This window comes from Ostrinia nubilalis, chromosome 2, assembly GCF_963855985.1.
Source record: "Ostrinia nubilalis chromosome 2, ilOstNubi1.1, whole genome shotgun sequence".
Lineage (NCBI taxonomy): Eukaryota > Metazoa > Arthropoda > Insecta > Lepidoptera > Crambidae > Ostrinia > Ostrinia nubilalis.
The window spans coordinates 13,332,462-13,360,261 of NC_087089.1; the positions used below are offsets into that span (position 1 = coordinate 13,332,462).

Genomic DNA, 27,800 nt, shown 5'->3' on the forward strand with positions numbered 1-27,800 from the left:
AGAGGATCCCAAATTCCCAAGGAGCAGACTTCTGCCGTGATATGTGGCATTCTGAGTGATCGTTTTGATTTGAAGGACATAAGCTCCTCTACATTCACAGCATGTCATAGGCTTGGACCTGCAGCCAAGGGTCGTATACGACCTATTTTGGTCCGCTTTGTTGACCACTCGACAAAGACAGCGGTTTGGAGAAAGAAGACTGTCCTGAAGGGGACCTCTACTGTGCTCTCCGAGTTTCTCACACGCACTAGGCAACAACTTTTTACGGAAGCAAGGAAAAGATTTGGCATCACAAATTGCTGGACTTTTGATGGTAACATATTTGCTAAGTTGCCCAACGGGATGCGTCGCCAAATTCATAGTGAGCAAGATTTGGAGTGCCCCAAGCAGCCTGTTTCTGCTGGACCGGCGAGGGAGAGCCCAGCCACAGCGGACAAGAGGAGCAAGACCGCGTCCACCTCGGCCCCGCAGCGCTCCAAACGCACGGTCACCAAACAGGTTGCCGGGAAATAATTGTACCCTCCATAATATCTTCTGACTAGGCTGTCTCCTGAGGTACCTATACCCACATTTACATTTTAGAGCACTACCTATTATCTTTGTTTACCTTTTACGAACACTTTTTCTCAAAATGTAAAATGTTTGAATTGACAATTTAGCTGTCAGAGTGACATATGACATTGTCAGGTTCGTCCAGAAATGTGTTAAAACTTAAACTTTTGTGTTACGTTTTTTTTTTTTTTTTTTATTTTTTATAGTGTTGTTCAGTTACTACGTTCCGTTTCACGTAAAAAAAAATTTTTTTTTTTTTTAATTGTTGGGTACCTCAAGAGCTTTTACTTTTTAATCAATGTTTTAGTTTGTTTTATTCTTAATGTAAGCCGGCAGACCAGAGTGTAGTGTAGGTATATGTATATCGTAATTGTCTTTTATCTATATTCGTAGTTTAATTATTATTTTTGTCATATTTATATATTATTTTTATTTTTACAAATAGGCATGGATGACGAATCATTTTATTCTGCTCACGAGTCTTCTTCATTCGATGAAGACTCATTTCATGACACTCTATCCCTTAAAGATACGTTAAATCGTAACTTCTTGAACACAAAGCGGTTTCTCAATATTTGCCATATTAACGCTCAAAGTGTCCCCTCACATTATCCCGATCTCTTGGAAACTTTCACCGGTGAAAACCTTCATGCTGTCCTCGTATCGGAGAGCTGGCTCAAGCCATGCCTTGACTCCACATCCTACGCTCTCCCTGGTTTTATTTTAATTAGGAATGATCGGATTGGCAAGGGTGGTGGCGGTGTCGCCATTTACTTGCGCAGCGACATCCCTCATAGGGTGTTGTGCATGTCGCCAGCTCCCTACAGTGCGTCCGCCGAGTTTCTCTTCGTCGAGATCAACGTGAAGGGTATCAAGGCCGTCCTTGGAGTGGTGTATTGCCCTCCTGGTATCGATTACCTCTCCCAACTTGAATCCACCTTGGAACCCATTTGTACGGATTACACGCATCACGTGATCATGGGCGACTTCAACACCAATCTCCTTATCAAATCTTCTTCTTCTACTAAGTTGTCATCACTCTTCACTTCCTTAAATCTGTCTATTCTACCACTACAACCCACTCATCATAATATCGATTCCCCTGATACTTGGCTTGATCTAATTATCACCTCTTCCCCTGACAGTGTCATTGCGCATGGTCAATATGCTGCACCAGGCTTTTCACGCCATGACTTAGTTTTCGCGACCTATAGGCTCCACACCACCAAGCAAAAACCAACTACGGTGCTGATGCGTAACTTTGGCAAGGTGGATGCAGATGCGATTAAGCGCGATGCAGCATCGCTCGACTGGGGTCCGGTTCAATCCGCGAAAACTGTAGATGATAAGGTGGCCTTATTCAATTCTAACTTGCTGTCTCTCTACGATGTGCATGCTCCGCTGCGACCTGTTAAGCTTAAACATCTTCCTGCTCCTTGGATCTCGAGAGAAGTGCGTGCGGCGATGAACCGCCGTGATAGGGCTTTCCTCAATTTCAAAAAAGATCGTTCTGACATAAACTGGTGTAAATATAAAGTTGCAAGAAACCGTTGCAATCAGATGGTGAGATCGGCCAGACGCGGTTATATCCATGATAACATTAACAACACCTCGTCTGCGGATGTGTGGAAGTTCCTCAAAACACTGGGTATTGGCAAACGCCCTACCACACTTTCTCACTCCTCTTTCTCTTCTGATGAGCTAAACACCCATTTCTCCTCTGCTTCCACTTTGGATCCGCTCATCAGATCACAAACTATCAACGAGATAACTTCCACAACTCTTCTACTTCCTGAGGTGTTTATGTTTTCTGCTGTGTCTGGTGACGAGGTCAGGAAAATTATCCTCTCCATCAAATCCAAAGCCGTAGGTTTTGATGATATTAGCCGTACCATGATCCTTATCCTCCTCGAATTCCTTCTCCCTTTCATTACCCATATCATTAACTTTTCCTTATCCTCTGGTGTGTTTCCACGCAACTGGTGCAAAGCCTTTGTAATCCCTCTACCCAAAATACCTAATCCTTCCACCTTAAATAATTTTAGGCCCATATCCATATTACCATTCCTCTCAAAAACCCTAGAGGCGGTTGTTCACTCCCAACTGTCCAAACTCATATTCACAAACAACCTCCTCAGTCCTTTCCAATCCGGTTTCCGTCCTGGCCACAGCACCAGCACTGCACTGCTCAAGGTGACGGAAGACATCCGAATGGGAATGGAACATGGCCAACTTACATTGCTTGTACTCATTGATTTCTCCAATGCCTTTAATACAGTTGACCATGAAGTCCTCCTATCGTTGTTATCCAGATACAATATGTCACCAGTTGTCATGGATTGGTTCGCCTCATACCTCTGCGGACGCCAACAGGCCGTACGCATAGATAAAACTATTTCCCACTGGCGTGACCTCGTGACCGGTGTTCCGCAGGGTGGTATACTTTCCCCTCTCCTTTTCTCTATTTTTATCAATTCACTCACCTTCGGTATTGGCTCGTCTCACCATCTGTATGCCGATGATCTTCAACTTTACCGACATTGTCGTTTTGACGAAATTGACCAGGCTGTACATCGCTTAAACGATGACCTTGAACATATCAGGGAATGGTCAAATCGTTACGGCGTTGCTGTTAATCCCAACAAATGCCAGGCTATAATAATCGGGAGCCAGCGACAACTCTGTCGTTTAAATATGAATAGTGTCTCAACTGTCACTTTTAATAGTGTGGATATACCATACTGTACTAGTGTTAAGAACCTTGGCCTATACCTTGACTCTACTCTTGGCTGGACGACTCAGGTCTCAGAGATTAGCCGGAAGGTCACTGCCACATTGCGTTCTCTTTGCAGATTAAAATATTTCCTTCCTGTCAAAACCAAGATTTTACTTGTCCACGCCCTAATTTTCCCGCTCATAGATTATGCTGATGTGTGTTATCCGGACCTTAATCAAGTTCTCCTTAACAAACTGGACCGCCTTCTCAACAGTTGCATCCGGTTCATATTTTGTCTACGTAAATATGATCACATCTCCTCCTACCGATCTGAGCTCAAATGGCTACCTGTTCCTCTACGGCGTAATGCCAGAATTCTCACTACACTTTTTACCATCTTAAACGACCCTAATGCTCCTTCCTATCTTAAATCTCAGTATACTCTTTTAAGTTCAACTCATGTAAGGCAACTTCGTTCCTCCAACAAACTTCTTCTTTCTACCCCATCCCACCGCACTGGTTTCCTCTCTAATTCATTCCTTCTCCAATCTATTCGCCTTTGGAACGCTCTTCCCGAGAACATTAGGCAGGCTCCCAGCAAGTTTGTGTTTAAATACTCTGTGCGCAAGCATTTCCTTGAACGTATCTCGTCGTCTTGATCTCTCTTAAACCTTCTCGTTATCCACCTTATATTATGTATATGTATGTATTTATGTAGGTATATATTTTGAATATATTATAATATTTTATGTATTATATTAGTATAAGTTTTTTTTTGTATTTGTACTATTTTGCACCGCCTACTTAAATTCTCTGTTTTGTCTAATTTTCTGGTTAGCTGGAAGAGAATGCCACATGGCATTAAGCTCGCCTGTTGTACCACTGTTTTTATGTGTGCAATGAAGATTTTAAATAAATAAATAAATAAATCTTGCCCCCAGTGGCTCACAAATTGTGAGACACTGGGGGCAAGATTGTGAGTCACAATCCACTTCAGTCGTAATTTATGTTGCCAGACTGTTAATTTAAACTGACTAATCTGTCAAATCCAATCAGATTCCCCGGATACAGTTTCTTATTCTTAATCAACATGCACCGTAGATAACATCTACTTAATAGTGGTACCGTTTCAGCATCAATATAGCTTCCTGACCTACAATTTAAAATTATTACATAGTAAACCAACAATGGCCTTGATTAGATCTCTGTTCAGTTGAATGTAACATGTACACATTTTTTAGCGATGTACAGCTACGCGAAAACTATCTTCTTTTTAGGTCGCCGTTTCATTAGTTCAAATATGGTAGAGCTGCTTAGACCGTAGATATCTTTAGTGGCTTTTAGAAGCTCCGAAGTACAGTCACTTAACTCATAATTTAGTATAAAACAAAAGAAGGAAAAGTAACGTTCCTACAGCCACCATCAAGCAACAATTGACAGTACAGTGACATAACTTATTTAGTCATTAGTTACCAGGCAGGACATAATTTCACGGTTCAAGTAACACTCCAGATACTGCAAAATGAGCCACCAATTGAACAATAGCTTAATTAAAAACCAAATAGACCAGCACCGCTGTCCTTGAGGGCTTTGCCCGCTTGCGAATAAAATTAGCAACTCCAAAATGTCCGTGAAGCGTGGCTGGCGCACAAGCAATTCGAGCTGACAAGCATAAATTAAAGATAAGTAGCAAATAAAGTATGCATTAAATCTGCAACCGAAAAATACAGCAGGCACTTAAGTATATTGCCGAAAAAGTCATGTGAGAGAGGAATTGATTGCTTGGCTAAATTCGTTTTAGATGATTTGAAAATATCAATAATTTTCTAACCAACCTGTAAGCATGCTCCATTATAATCGTAGATCGTTTCTGTATCTTTTGGGTGAGATTAAGAAAGAACAATAAACCCATTCAATATAAAAAAAGTTTTTTTTTGTTACAACTAATGATCGTGGAATTGTTTTTTGTTTGTAAAATGTCGACTTAATCAGCTACAAGTAGATCAAACTCCACTTGCAAGATTTAATCATATCCAACACCTAAATACATTATGAAGTTAAATAAAAACCTGCAATAAAGAGATGGCCGCGTGAAAGAATATGTTAAAGCTATATTTACAAGTGAAATGGAATCAGAAACATAAATTATAGGAATGCAACAATTTCTCCGTTTACGACTTTGACTGTATAATTGATCTAATAAGTTATGTGATAACAGATGTTAACGTCCCCGAAATGGATTATTGATTAAAACTTTCCTCGAACTTTCTAGAAACAAAACACAACTTGATTATAGTAATTAATTGTTCATCAACATACAAAAAGCGACTGCATGGATCGAAACTATTGCGTAAGATTTAAAGAATTATCATTATCATCGCGGAATCTAGTCATAGTAATTATTACAGACAGCATTTAGTTTTATGTGCGAAGAACAAGATCTAGTTGTTAAATTTATCTACACTAATATTATAAAGAAGAAAACTTTGTTTGTTTGTATGGTTGTAATGAATAGCCTCAAAAACTACTGGACCGTTTTTAAAAATTCTTTCACCATTCGAAGGCTACATTATCCACGAGTAACATAGGCAAAATTTTATTTTGGAAAAAAATAGGCGGGTCCACTATAGGCTATATAATGTAGTCCACGCGGACGAAGCCGCAGGCGGAAAGCTAGTATTTGAAAAATTGCTTCAGTGCTTGAATTATGTCTATTGAGACATCTTTACAGCAGTTGCAAGTGGTAATTAAACTTCACTGCAATATTTCACAAAGCAGCTAATGGTTCCACTTAATCATCACATTAATTATTTATTTTTATTAACACTCGCATTTAGTCTAAATTATTTTTGATGATAATTATCTTTACATAGTCTATACTAATATTATAAAGAGGTAAAGTTTGTGTGTTTGTATATTTGTTAAATTGTAAGGGGTAATCTCGGGATCTTCTGAACCGATTTTAAAAATTCTTTCACCAATAGAAAGCCACATTATTGCTGAGTGTCATAGGTTATATAAAAAACCGAAAAATTCCACGCGGGCGAAGCCGGGCGGAAAGCTAGTATAAAATAAACTTGCACTAGCTAGGATATTTTAAACTTCTTACGGTAGGGTTTATAATTTAGTTTTCAGCAATAGATAGAGTTAATCAAGAGAAAGATTTTTATATTTTGCTTAAATTTTGAACCCGTGCGAAGCCGGGGCGGGTCGCTATCTATCTTAAAATGTTCAACTCACTGGTACCGGTATCGCGTCGATAGAGTTACATTGTGCAAATATTATAGCAACATTACCAACAGCACAAACTAGGTGATCTAATTTCGGTCGCGGTCGTGACACCAGTCTAGTGCGGCTTAGCAACAAAACCTATAAGTTAAAGACCGGTCGACCGGCAAACAAATCGATAGGAAAACCGTTAACGGAATAAAATTGGTACAAATAAATAATACTTTAAATTATTTTTAGTATTTCACCAGTTCTTAAGTTCAAGTAATTATCAAAATCAATAATTTCTGAATGGGTAATTTAATCAATGCCGATAATATTTTCAAAAATAATTCCAATCTACCTGGTTCATCTGTCTTGATTTAATTAACTCATCTTGATTGCCAAGTAAAATAATGTAGAGATTAATGAGATCATTCTTTTAGTCTTTGTACTACAAAAATAAAAAGAAAACAAAAAAATAAGACACTAATCGTAATGAATTGAATCATAAAGAAAAAATATGAAATACCCTCACAATCAAAAGTACTACACGTAGCCGTTTCAAAATCGTTCATCATAAATAACTTACGATAGTATTTGTACTGAGTTATTCCGACAACACTACAGCGACCTACGTTGGTCAATTCGCGCAACGAATCACTGAACTGTGACAATTACACCGAAAATAAAACTAACTCACCTATCAAGCGCACCTTGTTTAGTAGGAAACCTACCGACACTTGAAGCTTTACTTTGAAAATGAATATGCAAAAAAGTAATGAACTTCTGAACAATTTAAGTCCCAAATTAATATTTCCTGTAACATAACGGTTACAGAATTGAGTATATTCTCAGTTAGGACTAGTGTTGGTGTTTTCTTCCAGATACATTATAGGGTTGAACTTTATCCATTATTATAGAGATAAATCTATGGTTGGGAATGCAAGTAAAACATCAAATATCTATCATCGAATACCTTCCAAACTGTTGGAAAATATACGGCATTAGATTTTTATTGTCCATCAAAACATCGTTTACAATTAAATCGCAACCTAATCATATAATTTGATGATCCGATTGTGTTAATCAGGTTTTTGAATCTAAGTTTTAAAATCAGCCGTTTCATCATTATAGTTTCGATGATTATAAATCGTCACATAATACAACCTTGAGGCTTTACCAAAACTAGAAATACCACAGGAATAATGGAGGCAGATACAGTGAACTCTGTCCTAACAGATTTTGCAAGTCGTTGTGGGCTCCAAGAAAGTTAGCTATGTCCCGGATTACCCGTTAGTTGCTGGGGGTTACATTGGCACCCATGATAAAGATTCCGTCTGTTAAAAAGTTTCAGTAGTAGGAACAAAAGGTGGGGTTAAAAGCGTTTTAGTCTGTACCACAATGCTTGGTTATTCTACTTTCCATGTAACTATATTCTTTAATCTACGTATTTATTTATTACATGAATTCTGTAACTTTTTCCTACTATTAATAGTAATAATCATGATATTTTTCTTTCAAAGGCTACACACACTATAAGGATTTCAAATCTACATTTTCAATTCATACCAGATTTTAATTCCCCAGAAAGCTTTTATAATAAAGATAGAAAAATAAACTGAAGGAGCTAGGTGCATGACGAAATATTATAGAAACTATGAATTACTTTAAAACGAACCTACTACCTATCTGTATACAGGCTAGTATCCATCCGGAATATGGATTTTGAATTGCAAATGAGCGTGACACAGGTTTGTTCAAAACTGGGATTTGGAACCGGGTGACGAATATTATTTTTTTAATTTTTACACGACATGGTTATCCAAGGTGGTATTAAGAAACACTTGCTTTGTCTGCCTACAACGTTATTCAATGTGCTCATAATTTTTCTTTTTACAATATGTGATTTCGTTCAATGATGATTCCACAACCCAGGCAGGACAAACTGTTCTGGTGCCTCCAGAACATTTAGAGCCGACCCCAAATAATGGGAAATAGGGCTAGAGAAAAGAAGATTTATGATTTCGTTTAATAGGCTTTCTCATAATGCTTTTCCAGGCCTCAATCTACAAGAGTTATAAATATTCTCTCTACGATGCAACATGAACATAACTCTAGGTCAGGCTTTATCTTTCTCTATCAATAATATCAGCGACCTTAGAGAAAATAAAGTAGATTTTTAATGGAAAGTGCGAAACGTTATTAAAATACAACTAAAGTTAATAACTCAACCCGCAACATGTAAACAAAGAATTTCGCATAGTTATTATAATTCTCACAGGCTTAATTAATAACAATACTAGCTAGCTTTAGACTGTAGACTAGATACGAGCACTAATGATGATAATGACAGTACCACCAAAGTTAATTAGATATTTATGGGATCAAGGCAAATTATTTTATACACAAGGTAAATGCAATAGTTAAAAACATGTACCTCACCTTATCCCACTTATACTAATTTATTACTTGGCCTAAAAATATGCAAAATTTGTGATATAACCGCTACATAACTATGATTAAAATGCACATCACAGAGAGTTACTGCAAACTTATTACAAACAAGAGTTAACTATAAGATACTACATCATTAGAAGTAGTGTACAGTGAAATAATAAGTACATTTCATTGTGATTTTCACTTAAAAAAGCTGGCTGGCCGGACTGGCTCAAAAGCTCTATAAGAATACCTAATTTATTTTTAAAATAATTTTATTTGATTATTAACCTTATATCGTACTTCGTCTATAAGAAAAAAATCAAACAATAAGATAATGCATCGATCGATGACTTGATCAAACCACTAAGGCTTTTCCCAGGGGCGGGCATTAACAGTCTGTCGGCAACTTCGGATCGTGCGTGCGCGCACGCTTGTTAACTTCACCGGCGCAAGAGTGGAATGGCGGCTTTAAATTTAGCCGCAGCCTAATCCGAAGGTCAAACTGCTATAAAATCACTGGCACAAGGTCACGTTATAACTAACCGAAAACACGTTACTGACACGTTCACTTTAGAATTCCACTGCGTTTCCCTCGTGATTGAGTATTTTCACCTGGAAATGGAATAGGTAATTGCTATATCCTCTATTTCACGTATAATGGCTAATAGACGTGCAAATGGATATAGTTGCAAGATTATCAGTTTTGAAATTATGGATCGTTTATTGAGGATGCGTGTGGTAACGGGCGTTTATTTTTGATGGGGCAAGTTAGCGCAATTGTTTTGCCATGAAATGGAAAGAGCAAAGACTGTTTTAGACACTTTGTTAAGGAAAAAATATCTGTACCTAGAATCATCTCAAGCGAAAGCAAGTATTACAAGAGATAAAGGTTACAGTCCTTTCAATATAAGGTAATACTACTACAATTGCTCTACTATGCGTTTACGATCTCCTCTGCCAAAATAATTGCTGCATCTGCATGTTAATTAGCCAAAATAATACAATACCCACGCCCATGTGACTTTCACATTCGCAAGCGACGCGTTAAAATATCGAGCCGTCATTGTCACATTATGCTACAAGCCCGGAAACGGAGGAAGCTGGGGTCAAGTCTTACGCAATTCGTTACGTAACGGACCATCCCACCTCGTGCGGTGTAAAGTGCATTTTATTCATCACTAGCTTTCCGCCCGCGGCTTCGCCCGCGTGGAATTTTGTCTGTCACAGAAAAACTTTATCGCGCGCGTCCCTGTTTCAAAAACCGGGATAAAAACTATCCTATGTTCTTTCCCGGGACTCAAACTATCTCTATGCCAAATTTCATCAAAATCGGTTGCGAGGTTTAAGCGGGAAAGCGTAACAGACAGACAGACAGACAGACAGACAGACAGAGTTACTTTCGCATTTATAATATTAGTTGGGATTTGAATTGCATACGAGCTGTTAAACGATTTATTGAAGTTGTTTTTGTTAACCGCCTCGCTGGCGGAGTCCGCCAAAATAAACAAATGACTGGCGTGTCTACAAATGGAGTTTAAAGCCAAACGTGATCGAAATAAAAGTCTATCACTATTATTATATTTATAGCCTTTTTACTGGGTTTTGTATGAAAAATAACAAAAGTTGGGCTCTCCATAAACACCGTTTTCCCAACATTTAATTGTCGGAAAACAAAAAGCGACTACATAAACTTGCACTGTGCAGCGACATTGTTTCTACTCTCCATCTTTTTGTCAGCCTTAATTGCCTAATTTGGAAGAGGAGGAACTTGCTGTATGCAATTACGAAGCATGGAAGAGTTGTAAAGATCGCCATCCATAGAGTTATTTGTTTAAAATTCCTGAAACGCTCTTCGACAAGCTGGAACTCGTCAATTTAGAATGCATTGATGTTTTCGAGCACGCGGGCGTCACTGTGTATTGTTTTGGATTTCTTTCAGTCTTTGTTTGTTGTCTTGTCCTCATTGAATATGCATCGGCTTTCTACTGACAAAACCAAATAACAACTATTTGTTAGCTATCTGTTAACAACTTTCAGTTCAGCCGGATTTTAACACAATTCGTTGTGCAATAGACACCGCAATAACCGCAAACGATTTGTTAAATTATGAGGTTGAAAATATCGTGATTAATAAGACCTGGACGTCACTTGTCTATGTTAATTGCAAGTCATAACTAGCAGGATGAAACAATTAAAACGTTTCCAAACCGTATGTAAAGTTGTTAAGTGTTTGCTTAATTTGTAAACACTCTATGAACCTCTTATTAAATCGCAATAGACTCGTATAAATTCATTTTAATTAAGAGAAAATTAGTTCTGTGTTGGGACGTCCACTCACAAGGTGGACCGACGACATCATAAAGATAGCAGGAAGGCGCTGGACGCAGGCCGCTACCAACCGGGCAGCATGGAAGCATTGGGGGAGGCCTATGTTCAGCAGTGGGCGTCCTATGGCTGAGATGATGATGATGATGATGATGATGATAGTTCTGTGATAACCATGGACCTATAAAAAATGTCGGACGGATTCTCATCAACAAAATACTGTGACATTAGGATACACCAGCTTGCCTGTACGTACAGGCCGGCACGCACACATTCACACCCTGTTACACCACTTCGAGTGCAAACTTCACACAGTTGACACATTTAAGCATCGAAAAAACAACACGAATACGACATGTCTTGTGTGATGAAATTGTGTAAAAACCGTTCTGTTCGAACAAACAAAAATTAAGGAATCACATTTCACAGGCAAAATAATAATCCAATCACTTATTTCCCGACATTAAAATATTGAAATTAATTGAAATCAAACGTCATTCACTCGAAAAAATAATACGTCAAAGACTCTCAGTTATTTACGTGGGAAAATTACCCGAAATATGGGAAATTAATAATGATTTTAGGACTTTTTAGTTATGTATTACGCATACTATGGAAATAAAATAATTTATCATAATAATTGTGTTTTAATGGGATATATTTTCATGGGCAAATTTGATCCTTCCCAAAAATGTGGAACTGCGAAATTCAAATTTTCTTACATTGATTGCAAGTCAGTGTCAGGTTGTATGTTAAAAAAAATCTATCAGAGATAATAATAATATATTGATGATGCATAAGATTATGATTATAATGTACACAAGATTCGTAATTTGTAACTGCGTGAATCATTTTTGATCCACATTATGTACATACCCTGACACACTGACTTGCAAACAATGTAAGAAAATTTGAACATTGAAAATTTCGCGCCTACCTCAATCCTTTTAAAATGGCACGGAATAATTCTGTCTACATTTCCAAGTAACATCTGCCGATCTATGATTTTCTTAAAATAAATGGGTAAAATGTTTTGGCTAACATGGCATCCCTAAATTCACTCACACAATACACAAACGCCAAAATTTTGCGTCACAGTTTTGTTGCAGCGCGAGTTCCGTCCGCCTTTTTTTATAGGTCCATGGTGATAACAATAAGATGTTATTGTTAACTATACACTCCCATAAAAGATGCATGCGCTTGTAAGCTCTAACAGCGCCATTCATATAATTGATTATTCACCACAGAACAATTAATCTATACGATTGATTGGACCACGTAACAATGTTTAAAAGCTTGTCTATCAATTTGACTAATGGGACCGACAGACGTAACTACAACACATATAGATAGTACCAACCAACACTTTCTTAGTCCCATTTCAATATTTTAAAATTATTTATGTATAAGACCACACCTTGTTGCAATTCAACTTTCAACGCCATCATCATACGCATATTTTGTGGTCAGTTAAAATAACATTAACTAAAATACTCAGATTCTTTGAACCTTAAAATCTCATAAAGTGGATATGACTTATAAATATTCAATTTTAAGACCTCCCATGCTGTGCAGGGGTCCTTGAATTTCGGAAATTGGTCTCTTATCAACACTGCAAAAAGTACCATGATCGTTTGCAGTATACATCTGGGGGCACGGCAGTGCCACCACCAAGTCGAGCAAAAAAGCGGCACGGCCGTACCATCCTTTTCTCGAAGCAATTCAGGCCATTTTCGACTGCCTGTAACTTCGTTGTGGATAAAACTAGAAGGCTGAATTTTCATTAGCTATGCAGGCATTGTAAAGACACGGTATATTTAAAATTTCATTCAATTTGAACCAGTAGTTTAAGAATTATAACGGGTCAAAGTTACTTAATTTTGTCACTCACTGACTCACTGACTGACTCACCGATCATCAAAACTCTAAGGCACTTCTAGCAGACCTAGAAGCTTCAAATTTGGAATATAAGTAGTGTTTGGTGTATGAATCAAGGAAAAACTAAAATATTTGGGGGCACGGTAGTGCAACCGCCAAGTCGAGTAAAATTTTTCAATTTCGGTCCAGTTTTCTAGATACATAACTGCTGTCTACAAAATACAAAAAGAAATGAGATTTGGGGGCACGGTAGTGCAACCGCCAAGTCGAGTAAAATTTTTCAATTTCGGTCCAGTTTTCTAGATACATAACTGCTGTCTACAAAATACAAAAAGAAATGAGATCCCATCAAAAACAATACTTGTCAAAAAAACCAAGTCTCGCAACTCAGTTGTTCTACGGTAAAAAGTTGTGAGATCCATGTAATACCAAGTCCAGGCCAGGAAATCTTTAACGTTTTACATAAATATATTGACTTGGCCATCGCATGAAAACACGTGTAAATTAAATTATTTAGTGCGATGGCACAACTTTTTACCGTAGAACAACTGAGTTGCGAGACTTGGTTTTTTTGACAAGTATTGTTTTGATGGGATATTATTTTTGCCTCTACTATTAGCATGAAATTGAGGCTCGAGTCTACATTGCCGCATCAAATCTTCAATCATTATTTTAACACCTATAACAACATGTCACTATTTCCCATTGTAATGTTGCGTCACTCGGACTGACACCGTGATATTTGGAGCCATTCATAATTTGAATAGCACCAGATACTCTGCTTGCTCAATGACTCGTGGTGATCTGCTATGTAGGTCAAACGCTATGGTAGGAGCTGATCGAGCGTAGTAAATGCGATTAGGTGTGAATATTTTGTGAAGAAGTTTCCATCGATCTGGAAGATCTTTTTGCGATGGCAACATTCAGATTTAATTTCTCTACTCTTCAGCGGGAGAATCCATATAAAGCTTACAATTTAGTCGGACTGCGAACAATTAAATTTTGCAAGTTGAATTTGACCTACTTACCTAGGTACTTTCCAAAATTCTGAACTGATATTTGCACAAGTAAGTAAAAAAGTTCTTTCTGATATTCAAATTAGATGACAATGATAAGGTGATAAAAAGCTGCTCTGAAGATGGGAAACTTCAGGAAACTTATTTCAACGTGAAACTTCAACTCTACTTACAAATAATAATGTTCCCACATTTACCATCGCCAAGTATGTAGGTACCTACCTATCTACATCCAAAACGTATGAATGTTCACATCACGTCAAGACCTGGGACCATAGCAAAGTTGATTGTTCCCTGCGGGTAGGGGGGGTTACAAAATGGGGGGGACGCAAGCGCAGGAACAAAGCGCAGGGCATCGACCGCCCGACCGCGCTCACCTCACCTCGGGACTCGTGGATTTATAATAACCAGCGTTCTGTATCACCTTCACTGTCCTTTTCATACATTTGGGAAGCTGACCAAGAGGAAATGAGACAAATAGTTTACTGCGTTGACGCGTTGAAGCAAAGCGTGCTAATTTCAAAATCTGATCGACGGTTGCTTTCAAACTAGGTTGCAGGGCAGATGTGACCTATAACCTCTATATCTTACTTCACATCCCTGAATGTTCCAATCTACATTTTTGTCTATGAAATCCAGATCTACTTTACTACTACTGTAAAGTCCGTGGTTCAATTTTTTTTTTGTTTGTTTAGGTACTTGTTCTAATATTTGCGAATTGTTTAAAAAATTAAATCTAGTTTAACTGACCTCTCTAGTTTTTAAATCTTTTATCATATTTAGGTACAAAAGAGGCAAACTTTGAACTCGTATGAAAAAACAGTAACACTTCATGCTTAGTTACAAGCTGCTCAAAAATTTCATGGGTCGACCTTCAAAAAACTCGAAGTATGCATCCTATTTGCATAGGTGCATCGAATGTGACGACTTAGTCCGCTTCTGTTTACATGCACCTTGTTAATTTAGGAATAGAGTTCAAATTGGTAGAGTTTACGGATGCAATGATCATGCAACATTGCCTTGTTTGAGGTTTAACAATGGGTTGGGAGTGAATGCGAGGTTTTGTAGATACATGTGCTTTCATACATCTTGCGCGTTGTGTGGTATGGAATTGGAATGTATTGAATGGTTTGGTTAGAGCGAGACCTGTTGAATGACCTTTCGGATAAGTTTTGGCATCGAAGCATCGATTACATAGCCAAGCGTAAATAAATACACTAAAACTTTTTAGTGGGTATGGACGACAGCATATCAAGCCAAACAGTGGCGTCTTATCTCCTTGTAATACAGGTAATTTTGCAAGGAAAATATTATAGTCATGTCAACTGTACATTCGAAGACACAGCGCCTAGCCATTTAATTAAGTCTGGGATATCCCAGACCTGGCCATAAACAAAATAAGAAGAAGAAGAAGTCTGGCATGCAGCACATCAATAATCGCATTCATTACTGTCAATTCCAGGGGCGAGAAGCTGTACGTGACGGCAGACAAGCGAGGAGAGAAGGGGGGCTGCAAAAGACCTCTCTGCTGGACACTGCTCGGACTGGTCGTGGCCGCCATCGTGGCTCTCATCGTGCTAGCAGCCAGTAAGTTCCTTTTGTATACGGGACTATTCCCACCACTCGTTCTCACTGCTGCAACTCCTGTGTAGCCAGGATCTACAGCTTGACCGCCAATAAAAACCCAACCAGTGAAGGTCAAGTTTGTCCTGGGCGAAAGTTATATTGTCATTGGACCCGCAACAAAATTAATCAAGAACATAAGAATTAGAAGTTAAGTTACGTCTTCCCTCCAGTACTCGTACAAAGCGGATGACAGGAAACAAACTTAGCGTACTAGGTATACGAATACTATTGTAAAAATTAAAATAGGTACGTCCCACTCATGAAGCTAAAGATAAAAATGGAGGCCACGCTTGGAACAAAAACTTGAGTCAAATACCTACTTATCTCTATCTCGCTCTCTGTGGGCCGACCTCTCTTTTTAGTGTGGACTGTAGTATTGCTATCTCCTTATTTAAATCTCCTAGTAAATTCATCGAAATAGCCAATTCACTAACCAAATCAGAAATTAAACAAATACATAATTAAATATTTGAACTACGATTACCTAGTTAAATTAAAAATCACAAAATTGTCGGCCGTTTAGGCTAAATGTGTTGGCGAATCAGTGAATTACAATCCCAATTTCTGGGAAATCGGTACCATGTGGCAACATCGGCCAATCATGGCGGTTGTTTATTATTTTGTTTACTATGCAGTTATTTTCGTTTGAGATTTTTTACAGGACCTAATCATTGTTTTATCACAAGAAATGGTGCAAAATTTTGTAGTGCGTGGTTGCGGTAGTACGTGGTGTCCCGGAAGTGACTTAGGATTCCACGCGTAAGTGTTTATTTCGTGATTTCCGACATTGGATCATTGTAAACATAATTCTTTGTATTTTCACAGTAATTTCTTCCTAAAACGTTTTACCAGTATTTACACTTATTATTTAATGATACCTATAACAAGAAATAAAGATTTTACATTGAGTTTCATTGACTTTGAGCAAATTTATATATTTTGTTTATTTAGAAAGAGAGAGTCTGCGCACAGAGGGCGAGATAGTGATACATAGGTTGTGCTTCAAGTAGGTATTCGAAGTGTGGCCTCCATTTTATCTTTAGCTTCATGGTCCTACTAACATCAGCCAGTAACAGCAATGAGACACAAATGTGAAATTGCTGCCACAGCCGCAACTGGCGCTAACTTGGCTTTTCAGCCAGTAATAGTAATGACACACAAATGTAAAATTGCTGCCACAGCCGCAACTGGCGCTAACTTGGCTATAATGACATGACATTGTTTATGTTGAAAAAAAAAGTACCGTATAAGTACTAAAAGGACCAAGGGCAAAATATTGCCACTAAAATAACCTCAGTCCTTCGTTAATATTCTTCGTAAGCTTTAAAATGCCTGGTCCTGGGCACCAATAAGCTCGTATTCAGAAAAAAGTTTTAAAAAAAACTTTGATTTATTAAGCACATACGTGTATGTATGTAGAAACTAGAATTAAAAGGCTTACACGTTACGGAGTTAGTACGTATTTAGTAGTAATCCAGCTGGTAACACATTAAATGAATATTTTTTTGCCCCCAACAATTAAAACGCTTTGTGACATACAACGCCACCTATTGAGATCCAAGCAAAGTCACTAGTTATATGCCCGGCATCGCTAAAGTGGCGCCCCACAATGCAAACTAACGAAAAGTTTTTATAGCCACTTGATCCAAAAAAACATTATCATTTCTCCTAATAAATAAATAAACATACCTAGTCACTAGTGTATCTGGCTTCCAAATATTTGGCAGGGGTTCAATGATTCTAATTAATGTTTATTCATTTTGAGATGTTCTGTAACTAGAACAAATATTTGAGATAATCATGCAAGTAGAAATTTGAACTTGAAGAGATACATTAAACAAAAGTTAACATTAAAAATAAGGTATTGGGTAGGTAAATAAAACTTCAATAATAAGTTTTTTAAATTTTTATTAAAAATACATTACAAAAATCTTAAATCTTACAAACAGAAACAAACATTTTCAACAACCAGTAACGAAACTTACTAATGATTAAAATTATAAGCGACAATAGCCGAAAGTGTCGGACTCACTGAGTTGTGACTGAGTCGTGATCCGGGGAACGCGGCGCGGGTTTGAACCCCTTCGCTGCACTGGACTATTGTGGTGAACCCACGGAACACAAGCTTATACAGGGTGTTAGGTAAATGGGTATATGAGCCGACACTAGCCCATGTTAACATAGGCATATAAATGGTATGGTGAAGTCAGAAATTTGATATCATGATTTTAATTTTTTTAATTTTCATACAATATAAATTTTACAAAATCCGATTTGTATGAAAATTAAAATAGTTAAAATGAAGATATCAATTTTCTGACTTCACCATACCATTTATATGACCATGTTAACATGGGCTAGTGTCGGCTCATATACCCATTTACCTAACACCCTGTATAAATCTACTAAGAAACTATACAACTACACTCAACATCAAATAAACCGCACCTTCCGCGACGCGAACTTTAAAGATTTTCTTCTGACACAATTATGGTACCCCAACAATATTGGTGTTATTTGAAAGCCCAATATATATCCTTAAAGAAAAATACATTTCATTTCTAAATAAATGATTAACATATACCATAAATGTTACTTGAAAATAGACCTCACTTTAGGCTCACCTCTGGGATCAATTAGACCAATTTTTATGGTTATAAAATCAAACAAAGATCTCACGTGTCCTCTTTAACAGATAGATAGCGATTAATCCCAACTTAACAGTTTTATATGGCTATAGCGTAACTACCTATTTTTTGAAGAAGTGACTCTGGATCCTTGTAAAGACACATTTTTGGGGTAAAAATCTTTCCTTTAATGAAATGAAGTTTAGAACTAGGCTTTCAAATGGTACCAATGTTGGTGGGAAGTGGGGATGCATACGTTTGATAAGTGCTTGTCGCGGGAGGTGCGATTTATTTGATGCCGAGTGTAGTTACGCTAGTTATGGTGACATATTTTACGACCATACTGAGTTTGAGTGAACCACTCACATCGGTCTACGTCTTCGCTGAAAATACGGCCGTCGAGGACGACGGGAATAAAGTTTTGGTATCAGCGGTTTCGGCACCGGTTGAACCATCGGTTTGCGTCGTTTATTGGGTTTACTCGTACGAACAATTTTCACCAAATTAGCTTTACGCTCCTCTGCTTGAATAAAATCATTAATTTCATCATCTGTCTCAAACTGCCTTACATTCTCAGCTTTGATCCTCGCAATCCGGTCTATATACTTATCACACACTTCAAAAAAATCACTAACACTAACATCCTTTAATAGGTTCTCATAGCTCCGGAATACCTTTTCTATACTCTCAATCACAGTTGTTGGGAAAATGGTCACTACATCGTCCTTAAACGCTTTCCTTTTCAAAACATATGCTTTATATTCCTCCAACGTAGGATATTTTTTACGGTCTCTTACACAACGCAAAAACAAATTGTAATATGACAAAACTCTGTCGAATTCCAATTTATCCAAAGGCTTGTATTTGACCACAATATCATTTTTGTCATAACAAATTACAACATCCTTTGCTTTCCTGTACATTTCGGTGTAGTAAGATGTGTTTTGGTCTATCATAAAATAGGGCCGGAACGTTGTTTCGCAGATCTGTAGCTCTGAGTCATCGATGTCATGCAGAGTGTAAATATAGTCATTCAAGATAACCCTCTCTTCGATGTTGTCAACTAACATTTCCTTGTGGTTCAGTTTCAAGTAATTCAGTTTCTTTAAATTCTCAGAATTTTGTATTTCGCAAACCAGGAAACCGTCTTCCTTTTTAAATGTTTTCTCTAACAAATAACAAACTTTGTCCTTCTGCTTTGGAATCTTCTTCAAAGTCATTACATGCCTGATTAAATCTACTCGTTTCTTTATAGATTCCAAATATAAGTCATACTCCAGATACTTCAAAATTTCAATCATACGATGCGCTACGCCGTGGAACATTCTCATTCGTTCGTGTGAAAAATTTTCAGGATCACTTTGAAAGATGACTGTGGACAATTCAACGCAGTACCACAGTGCGGTGGGTAATGAGGTATTTTCTGTAGGGTCCAGTGGCAGTGATGACAGTCCAATTCTGCAAACCGTGGTACTTACACGCCTTAGCATGTACTTCTTGAACTGTTCAAGCACGTTTTTGTCCATCCACTGCTTCTTTTCACAAATCTTCCACAACACGTAGTAAAACAAACCGATATTGTACTTTACTTTTTTGGAGTTAAAGTATGTCGCTGATAAAATGTAATCATTATATTTATCGAAGTCACCCGTATTCACGAGCACTAGGCCGCCGTGGTATGGTCTTCTTGTACGAGGTTCTTCCCTTAAAGTTTTTTCTAGTAATTGTTTATAGACATTCAAGGTATAGAAGTAACCGATTGTCTCATTCAGATCGGTATCGTTCAATAAAAACAATGGACACTCCATCGTGGATTTGAATTTCGAGAAACTCGCCGGCGCCGGGGCTGCCTCTGTATTGGCATGAAAGATAATCTTGTCCAGAAGATTTAACTCTGTAATTAGTATTACAGGTATTCCTTTCTCATCATCTAAAATGATGTCCGGAAACTCTATCTCTTGGTCGGTTTCAAAATCGACATCAACGATCTCTTCTTCAGGAACCACATTGCTGTAATTGATTTTGAATTTCAAAGCGTCGAAGGAATAACACTTTTTGTCGCTGATGATGTAATTAATTAAAGTTGTGATAGATTTGTCAATATCTATTCTTAAGTCGTAGTTAACCCCGCAGGTCAGAATTTTGTACCAGTTTGTTTTCTTGAATCTGCTGAAAAATGTGGTTCTATCCTTAGTGTCCAAGTTGGAAGTTGTTTTTATCGCCGATAAGTCATTAAACAATCTCTTCCTCAGCTTCTTCAGTTCTTCAATTTCTCTGAGAGCCGTCACACTTCTTTCTTTTGAATTTAGGTACTTTAATTTGATATACGATTTCAGTTCTTCTTTTTCAGTAGAGAAGTTGTCGATAGTAATTGTACTATAGTCACGTTCTTCAGAAATATCGGCGTTATCCAATAGTTCACAGTTGCGGTAAATTTTGCATTGCCCCTTCAAAAACGACGAGGCGACCGATAAGTCGATAGAATACTCGTGTTCATTTATTCCATAAAAAACAACAGACTCATAATCAACATCTTCATTAAGTTCTAAACAAGGCTGTACACTGCCTGGGAGTATGCGACCATCGGTTATGATGTACAGCAATTTAATTTTGTATTCGCCAACAATATTTCCTTTTATCCAACTTATAATTGTTTCTGGTAAGGTCTTTCTACCATCTCCGAACAATTGTTTGTATGTATTAACAGCAGTACCTTCGTCGATCTCCTCACACTTGTGCCCCCAGTGTAAATAAATAATTTTTGATTCTTCAGAATCTGGTAATTCACTTTTCATACAATTTACGTCACGTTTAAATTCTTCAAGAGTTTTGAGTCCATTTTCATGATAATATGGGATATTGTAAGTCGAAGCCGAAAAATCTTTCGCGTAAATAAAGTAATTAATCATTTTGCTAATGCTTCTCGGGACCAACCGTCTGGCGCTCGGTCTCAAGCAGACTGATGGGACTAGCGGGGTATGACTTCATTTTATACGCGCTGCAAAAAAGAAACAGAGGAGCATTGGAGTCGATAAAAATATTATTATCTTTTATTATTTTAAAGCATAAAGTGATACACCTATTTATTTCATTAGTGAGTAAGTTTATCAATTACTAACTGTCCCGGCGAACTTCAGTCACCATTAATTTATGTATTTATTCAACAGTAGTAGTATTTTTATTATTTTATAGCCTATATTCAGTAGAAAAAAAATTAGGATTCTTATTGTGAAAGAATTGTTAGCTTCGAAGCCTATTCAATTCAAACAAACAATCAATTCTTTCCTCTTTGTGATATTAGTATGTTACACTGCATCATACATGCATAATTAAGTAGGTACCTACATAAAAAGATTTCATTTTGAAGCATGAGACAGTAAGTACCTACTAAAATATTACATTAACTGAAGGATAGTTGTCGTAGAAAATATGTTTTAAAACTAACTAACAAAAATAGTAGTCATGTTACTTTCTGTATTAACTTAAAAATAATGATTTTGTACATGCCATGGTCTTCGATCTTTTACAAATTGCAAAGAATTATAAATCGATACAAGTTTGCATAACACCTCGTAGCGCCCACGCGCCTTTTGATAACCCAAAATAAACATGGCGACTACAGCCCAGAACTTTTTTCAACTAACTTTCAATTACCGCCCATGCGCCTTTCAGAAGGCCATATTATTAAACTTTGTCTAGATTTTTGAAATTTCGCGGCTTAAAGAAATAATTTAATTCGATTTCTGAACGAAATATTAGGGAACAGTTTCCGGTATGCTACCATTGGCTGTCACAATTGACAGATGGGATTTTTTGAAAAATGGCCGGCGGTATGGACGGCTCACTAACACGTAGTTAGTAAATCGCATTTTTTTATGATAATCCGTGGTTGTCGAGTATGTTTTTATGCAAAAAGTTGCTAACGAATAGGTATTACGTAAATAGAGATAATTACTTTGCATTTTTAGGGCAGAAATTCTGCGAAATCTTGGTTTGAAATAATATGTACTTTGTGAAGGCGGTTGGGTCGAAGCTAGTACTAAAAATATCATAATATTTTTAGTTTGTGGCTTTGTGTTATATTGGTTTATGGAATATTACTAATATAAAAATGCAACTTATCTTTCACTAATAATTAATTTAATTAATTAATTATTTGTCGGCCGTTTGGTGTAGTAGTTCTAAAAGGGACTACTATGCCGAGAGGTCCCGGGTTCGATTCCCAGCCGGGCAGAAATTGAAATGATGAATTTTAATTTCTGTGATGGGTCTGGGTGTTACTAGTATAATATGTATGTATTTAAAACGTATATAATGTAGTATATCCGTTAAGCGAGCACCCATAACACAAGCATATTAATTGCTTACTATGGGGCTAGATAGCGTTATGTGTGAAATTGTTCAAAAATATTTATTATATTTATTATTATTATTAATTTAATACTCTTTACACTACTAATTTTTTGTATTATTTAATTTTACATCACTTAATACTTCCTTTTAATCTAGAATTTGTGGCCCGATGGCCTTTGTAAAGAACAAAAGGTAGACAAATAATTGAATTTAAAAACACATGCTAATATAATCATAATTATACCCTGAAAGTTTCACTTCAAACCGGTAACTCTAACACATACGAATTTCAACTCAAAATCTTGGGCTGATAGGACTATAACTATAAGTCCTATAAGAAGGACGGTCGGGTCGTAGTTTTAAAGAGGATCCAAAAAATCCGTGGGCGCTACGAGGTTATATTCCATTCAATATACCTAGGTACACAACGGTCTTAAAATAAGTTTTTATAAAATTACACCAGGTGCGATTGCGGTCAAATACCTGCCTTGGCTAACATAACATAAAAAAAAAAAAAAAAAAAAAAAATACAAACAAAAATAGTTTTTTAAGAACCTCCTTTTGATTGTTAATGACACTACATAATTCAAAGCATACCAAAGTTTGTTTACCAAATAAAAAGAACATAGATAAATCGACTCCATTTCTCTATGTTAATGGGGAAAACATCGAATGGTGACTCAGGGCATAGAAAAACAAACTCTGCTCAGTTTCAGCTCAGTGTGTAAAGATTGCAAAAGATTTTGTAATCTTTGTATTTTGTAAATAAACAGGCTATCAGTCTGGATTGTTAGTATGTAGATTGTAGGTATCTAATTGTTATCATGAAGATATACTAATGTTTTGTTTACGAAAAAATATCGCATGGGTCAACTTTAATGAACCTTGCCGTGTTTGTAGGTAGTTAGGTAATGTATGTTTTATTAATGATGATCATATTATTACAATGTCACATTATTATGAACCATTTCATTTATTTATTCATATGCATTTCAATTTTAAATACTGAGGATATTATGTTAAAAAAACAATAGTTTGCGAAGTAATAAAAATCTAATGAGTGAAAATTGCAATAATTAAAACAGTAGGTACCTTGTACAGACGAGATCACATTTTGTTATTTTGCTACAAAACTGTGTAATCTGATGTGCAGTTGACTGTACAATCATTTTAAACTCTTTAAAAAAGCACACTAATACACACTAGCTTTTGCCCGCGGCTTCTCCCTCGTGAAATTTAGTTTGTCACATATCTGGGTTATAAACAATAATACTGTAAAGTTTCATCAAAATCCGTTCAGTGCGTTTGCGTGAAAGATTAACATATCCGGACATCCATACAAACTTTCGCATTTAAATATTAGTAAGATTGTAATAAAAATAAAGACAAAAGAAACATTCGATTTGGCACATAAATATTGGGAGAATGTAACTATGTGGTATATATCTTGAATGAGTAGAGTTTTACTATAATGACTTAAATTTTTTAATTAATTTATTATTGTTATTAATATGTAGATTCTAATTTTGTTAAAGGATAGTGCCAGGGTCTGGACCAAGTGCTGCCCAGAATCAACCCATAGTGCATTTTGTTCCTCAGGCCAATACTAATGTGTAAACCGAAGCGCACTGAAATCTATCCCTGGAGTTAAGAGAAAAAAAGAGTTTTGTTTTGAATTATTTACATACAAAATATCATCGATATATACGTACTACGCATAAGATTTCGTGATTTTGGCATTAAATAACACTCGCTATGTTAAACTTAACCATACTGCATCCGTACACTTTACTTTAGTGCGACTTAGACATTCTTTAGAAGCGATCTAACGCTGTTGCAATAGTTTGGTTAGTTGACAAAACTCATTATTTCCAAAATGAAGCAAGAAGTTTTAGTTCTCTATCCTTGCGAAAAATCAATTTATTGGTGTATTACAATCGATTATTGAAGTTATTGTAAGCTAAAACTTCTTGCTCCATTTTGGAAATAATTAATTTCGGTCAACTAACTAAACTACTGAAACTGCACTTGATCGCTTATATATAATGTCGAAGTCGTACTAAAGTAAGGTGTACGGATGCAGTATGGTTAAGTTCAACATAGCGAGTGTTATTTAATGCCAAAATCGCGAAATCTTATGCGTAGTAGGTATACATCGATGATATTTTGTATGTAAATAATTCAAAACAAAACTCTTTTTTTCTCTTAACTCCAGGGATAGATTTCAGTGCGCTCCGGTTTACAAATTATTGTTGGCCTGAGGAACAAAATGCACTATAGTTTCATTCTGGGCAGCACTTGGTCCAACTTCCATACATGGATTGGCACTGTCCTTTGCATGCCTACCCTGGACAAAACATGTTGGACTTGACATTTTGTATTATGATTACCATGTAAAGTTACCTATCTACTTAAATATTACCTAACTAGCTTTTGCCCGCGGCTTCAACCGCGTGTTTAGTTATATTAATTAAAACCTATTAATACAGTTAGTAGATCACTCATTATATTAATTTAATTAATTAATAATAATACATATAATGAGTTGAGCAACAGTACATTTTATAAATAACCTAGTACTTACTGAATCCTTAGTATTTGCGCTGAATTACCTGAAATTCCAATATGGGGTTAGCCCCAACTAGGTTTCAAAGTTAAATAGAAATAACTGTACGTTGTACCTAATCTACAAAAGGTGTACCTACTAATGAGGATCATTTCGATTTTTAGCTGTGAATGCAGATTTATAGGGCTAAGAAATCCTTAATACACAGTCCAAAAATTTTTGTTCTACGACAAAAATTGACGAAGTTATGGCCAAATTACTAAAAAAGTTCACTGACCGCCCGGCGCGGGGACGATGACGTCACTATATCCGATCCGAACGCTGCCGGCGTACTGCGTGGATAGAAAATATTTTTTTCTAGCCAAACTATCAGTTTTAGAGAAAAACTTGTAATGACATTTATTCATCAGAATAAAGTAAGCTATCGATAGGTAATTTTTAAAAATAGAAATTGTGAAAAATAACGCAAAAAATCCATACGCTCATACGATTCAATGGGACGCAGAGACGCGATTGGGGTCTCCGCGGTGGTATATTTGGCGATTTATTCAAATAAACTTTATTTGATAAAGTGTACATAAGTGTTGTTAGAGTCATATCTTCTTCCAAGTAAAATATAAAATGTATAAGTATTAATTTATTTACTTCTAACAATAAGGTATAGCTGAGGCAGATACACTCTGCCTAGGCTACAAGACATTGCTATGAAGATCATTTCGATGTACACGCAATACCTACCTGTTATTTAGGTTATCTGAGTTAAACCTACGTACCTACCTATCTATTCGCCGTTCCCATGGGCGGGCCAGCTGCTGCAAGAAAGGACAGCTGCTCCCTCCTGGAAATCTATTTAATCTTAGCCTAGAAGCTGGTTATGACTCCCCCGCCCCCTCCTCTCCCCAGGTCATAAGCTGGGCATGACTTCCTCCTCGGCCAGAAGTTGGGTATGATTTACCCCCCCCCCCCCCCCCCCCCCCAGGCCCGAAACTGGGTATGACTTGACCCCTCCTCCCAGGCCAGTAGCTGGGTAAGGCTTGCCCCTCCCCCCAGGCCATAAGCATAAGCTGGATATGACTCCCCCTCGGCCAGAAGCTGGGTATTACATACCCCCCCCCCCCCCCCGCCCGAAACTGGGTATGACTTGACCCCCCCCTCCCCCCAGGCCAGAAGCTGGGTAAGGCTAGCCCCTTTCCCCAGTCCATAAGCTAGGTATGACTCCCCCTCGACCAGAAGCTGGGTATGACTTACCCCCCCCCCAGGCTAGAAACTGGGTATGACTTGCCTCTTCCCCCCTCCCACCAAGGCCAGAAGCCGGGTAAGGCTTGCTCCTCCCCCCAGGCTATAAGCTGGGTATGACTTATCCCCCCCCCCCAGGCCAGAAACTGGGTATTAGCATCATATTATGTATTATTATGTTCAATACAAACAATCATTAAGTTACACTCACCCCAACCGCGTCTCCGCGTTGCATCGAATCCTATGAAAATGTGGTTTTTGGACATAGCGATACTTATTTTTCACAATTTTTATTTTTAAAAATTACTGGTCGATAGGTTACTTTATTTTGATGAATAAATGTTATTAAAAGTTTTTTTCTAAAACTGATAGTTTAGCTGGAAAAAAATATTTTCCATCCCAATAGTACGCCGGCTGCGCTCGATTCGGATATAGTGACGTCACGCGGCCCTGCGTACGTTGACTTTTAGCTGCAAAAACGGCCTATGTTTATTACTTAATATCTTCGTAAGTAATGGTCCGATTTGGATAATTCAAAAAGATATATCTTTCTTATGTCTTAAAGATTAACGTAGATACTAGTTTTATTGAATTTTCTACAACAGTACTGATCCTCAATAAAATATTGTGCACAATCGCGTTGGTTGAAAAAAAAAATGTTATAACAGTCATAGGGGTTGCTGAGGAGCATGTCGTTATTTAAGGCTCGAAATAACAGAGCCAGTTTCAGTTGTAAAATTGATTTATTTCATCAAAAATTAGACATAGGGTTTCAAATTTTTCACTGAAATATAGGCATCTGCCACTGTAATCACACAGAGCACTTTTGTTATGTGGTTGAAGAGCTAGAGACTTTTAGATTTTCACAGAAACCCTTATAACTCATAGGTAGGTATGCCATGCGTTTTTTGGAATAATGATCATGGCACAAATTGGCACTAATCATAACGCACCTGCTAACAAAAAATCGTATCTGTCCATCAAGTCGTTCTGAAGATATGGAAATCTGCAAAACGTTACCGCAGCGGCATTTGCAATTACTAAAAAACTACAGGGGGCACAAATGCCGCTGCTTGACCAAGGAAAGGCACAATATAAGCTACCTTTTGAGCTACTTTAAATTTGGCTAAGGTAAAAATCATGCCGCTGCGGTTACGTTTTCAAGCATTACCGCAGCGGAATCTTATTTTCCTCCAATTACTCCTAAACCTTATTGTACACAAATTCTTGATATACGGCACATTTACAGGATATAA

General features: G+C 37.2%; 1 protein-coding gene across 1 annotated transcript in view; it reads left to right on the forward strand.

The window, feature by feature from the left end:
* LOC135084506 (proteoglycan 4-like) overlaps positions 1-27,800 on the forward strand; it is a 144,656-nt gene that overhangs the window by 64,281 nt on the left and 52,575 nt on the right. Inside the window, exon 4 of the mRNA XM_063979286.1 lies at positions 15,599-15,723. Within this exon, the coding sequence (XP_063835356.1) occupies positions 15,599-15,723 (125 nt within the window). The remainder of the gene's footprint in view (positions 1-15,598; positions 15,724-27,800) is intronic.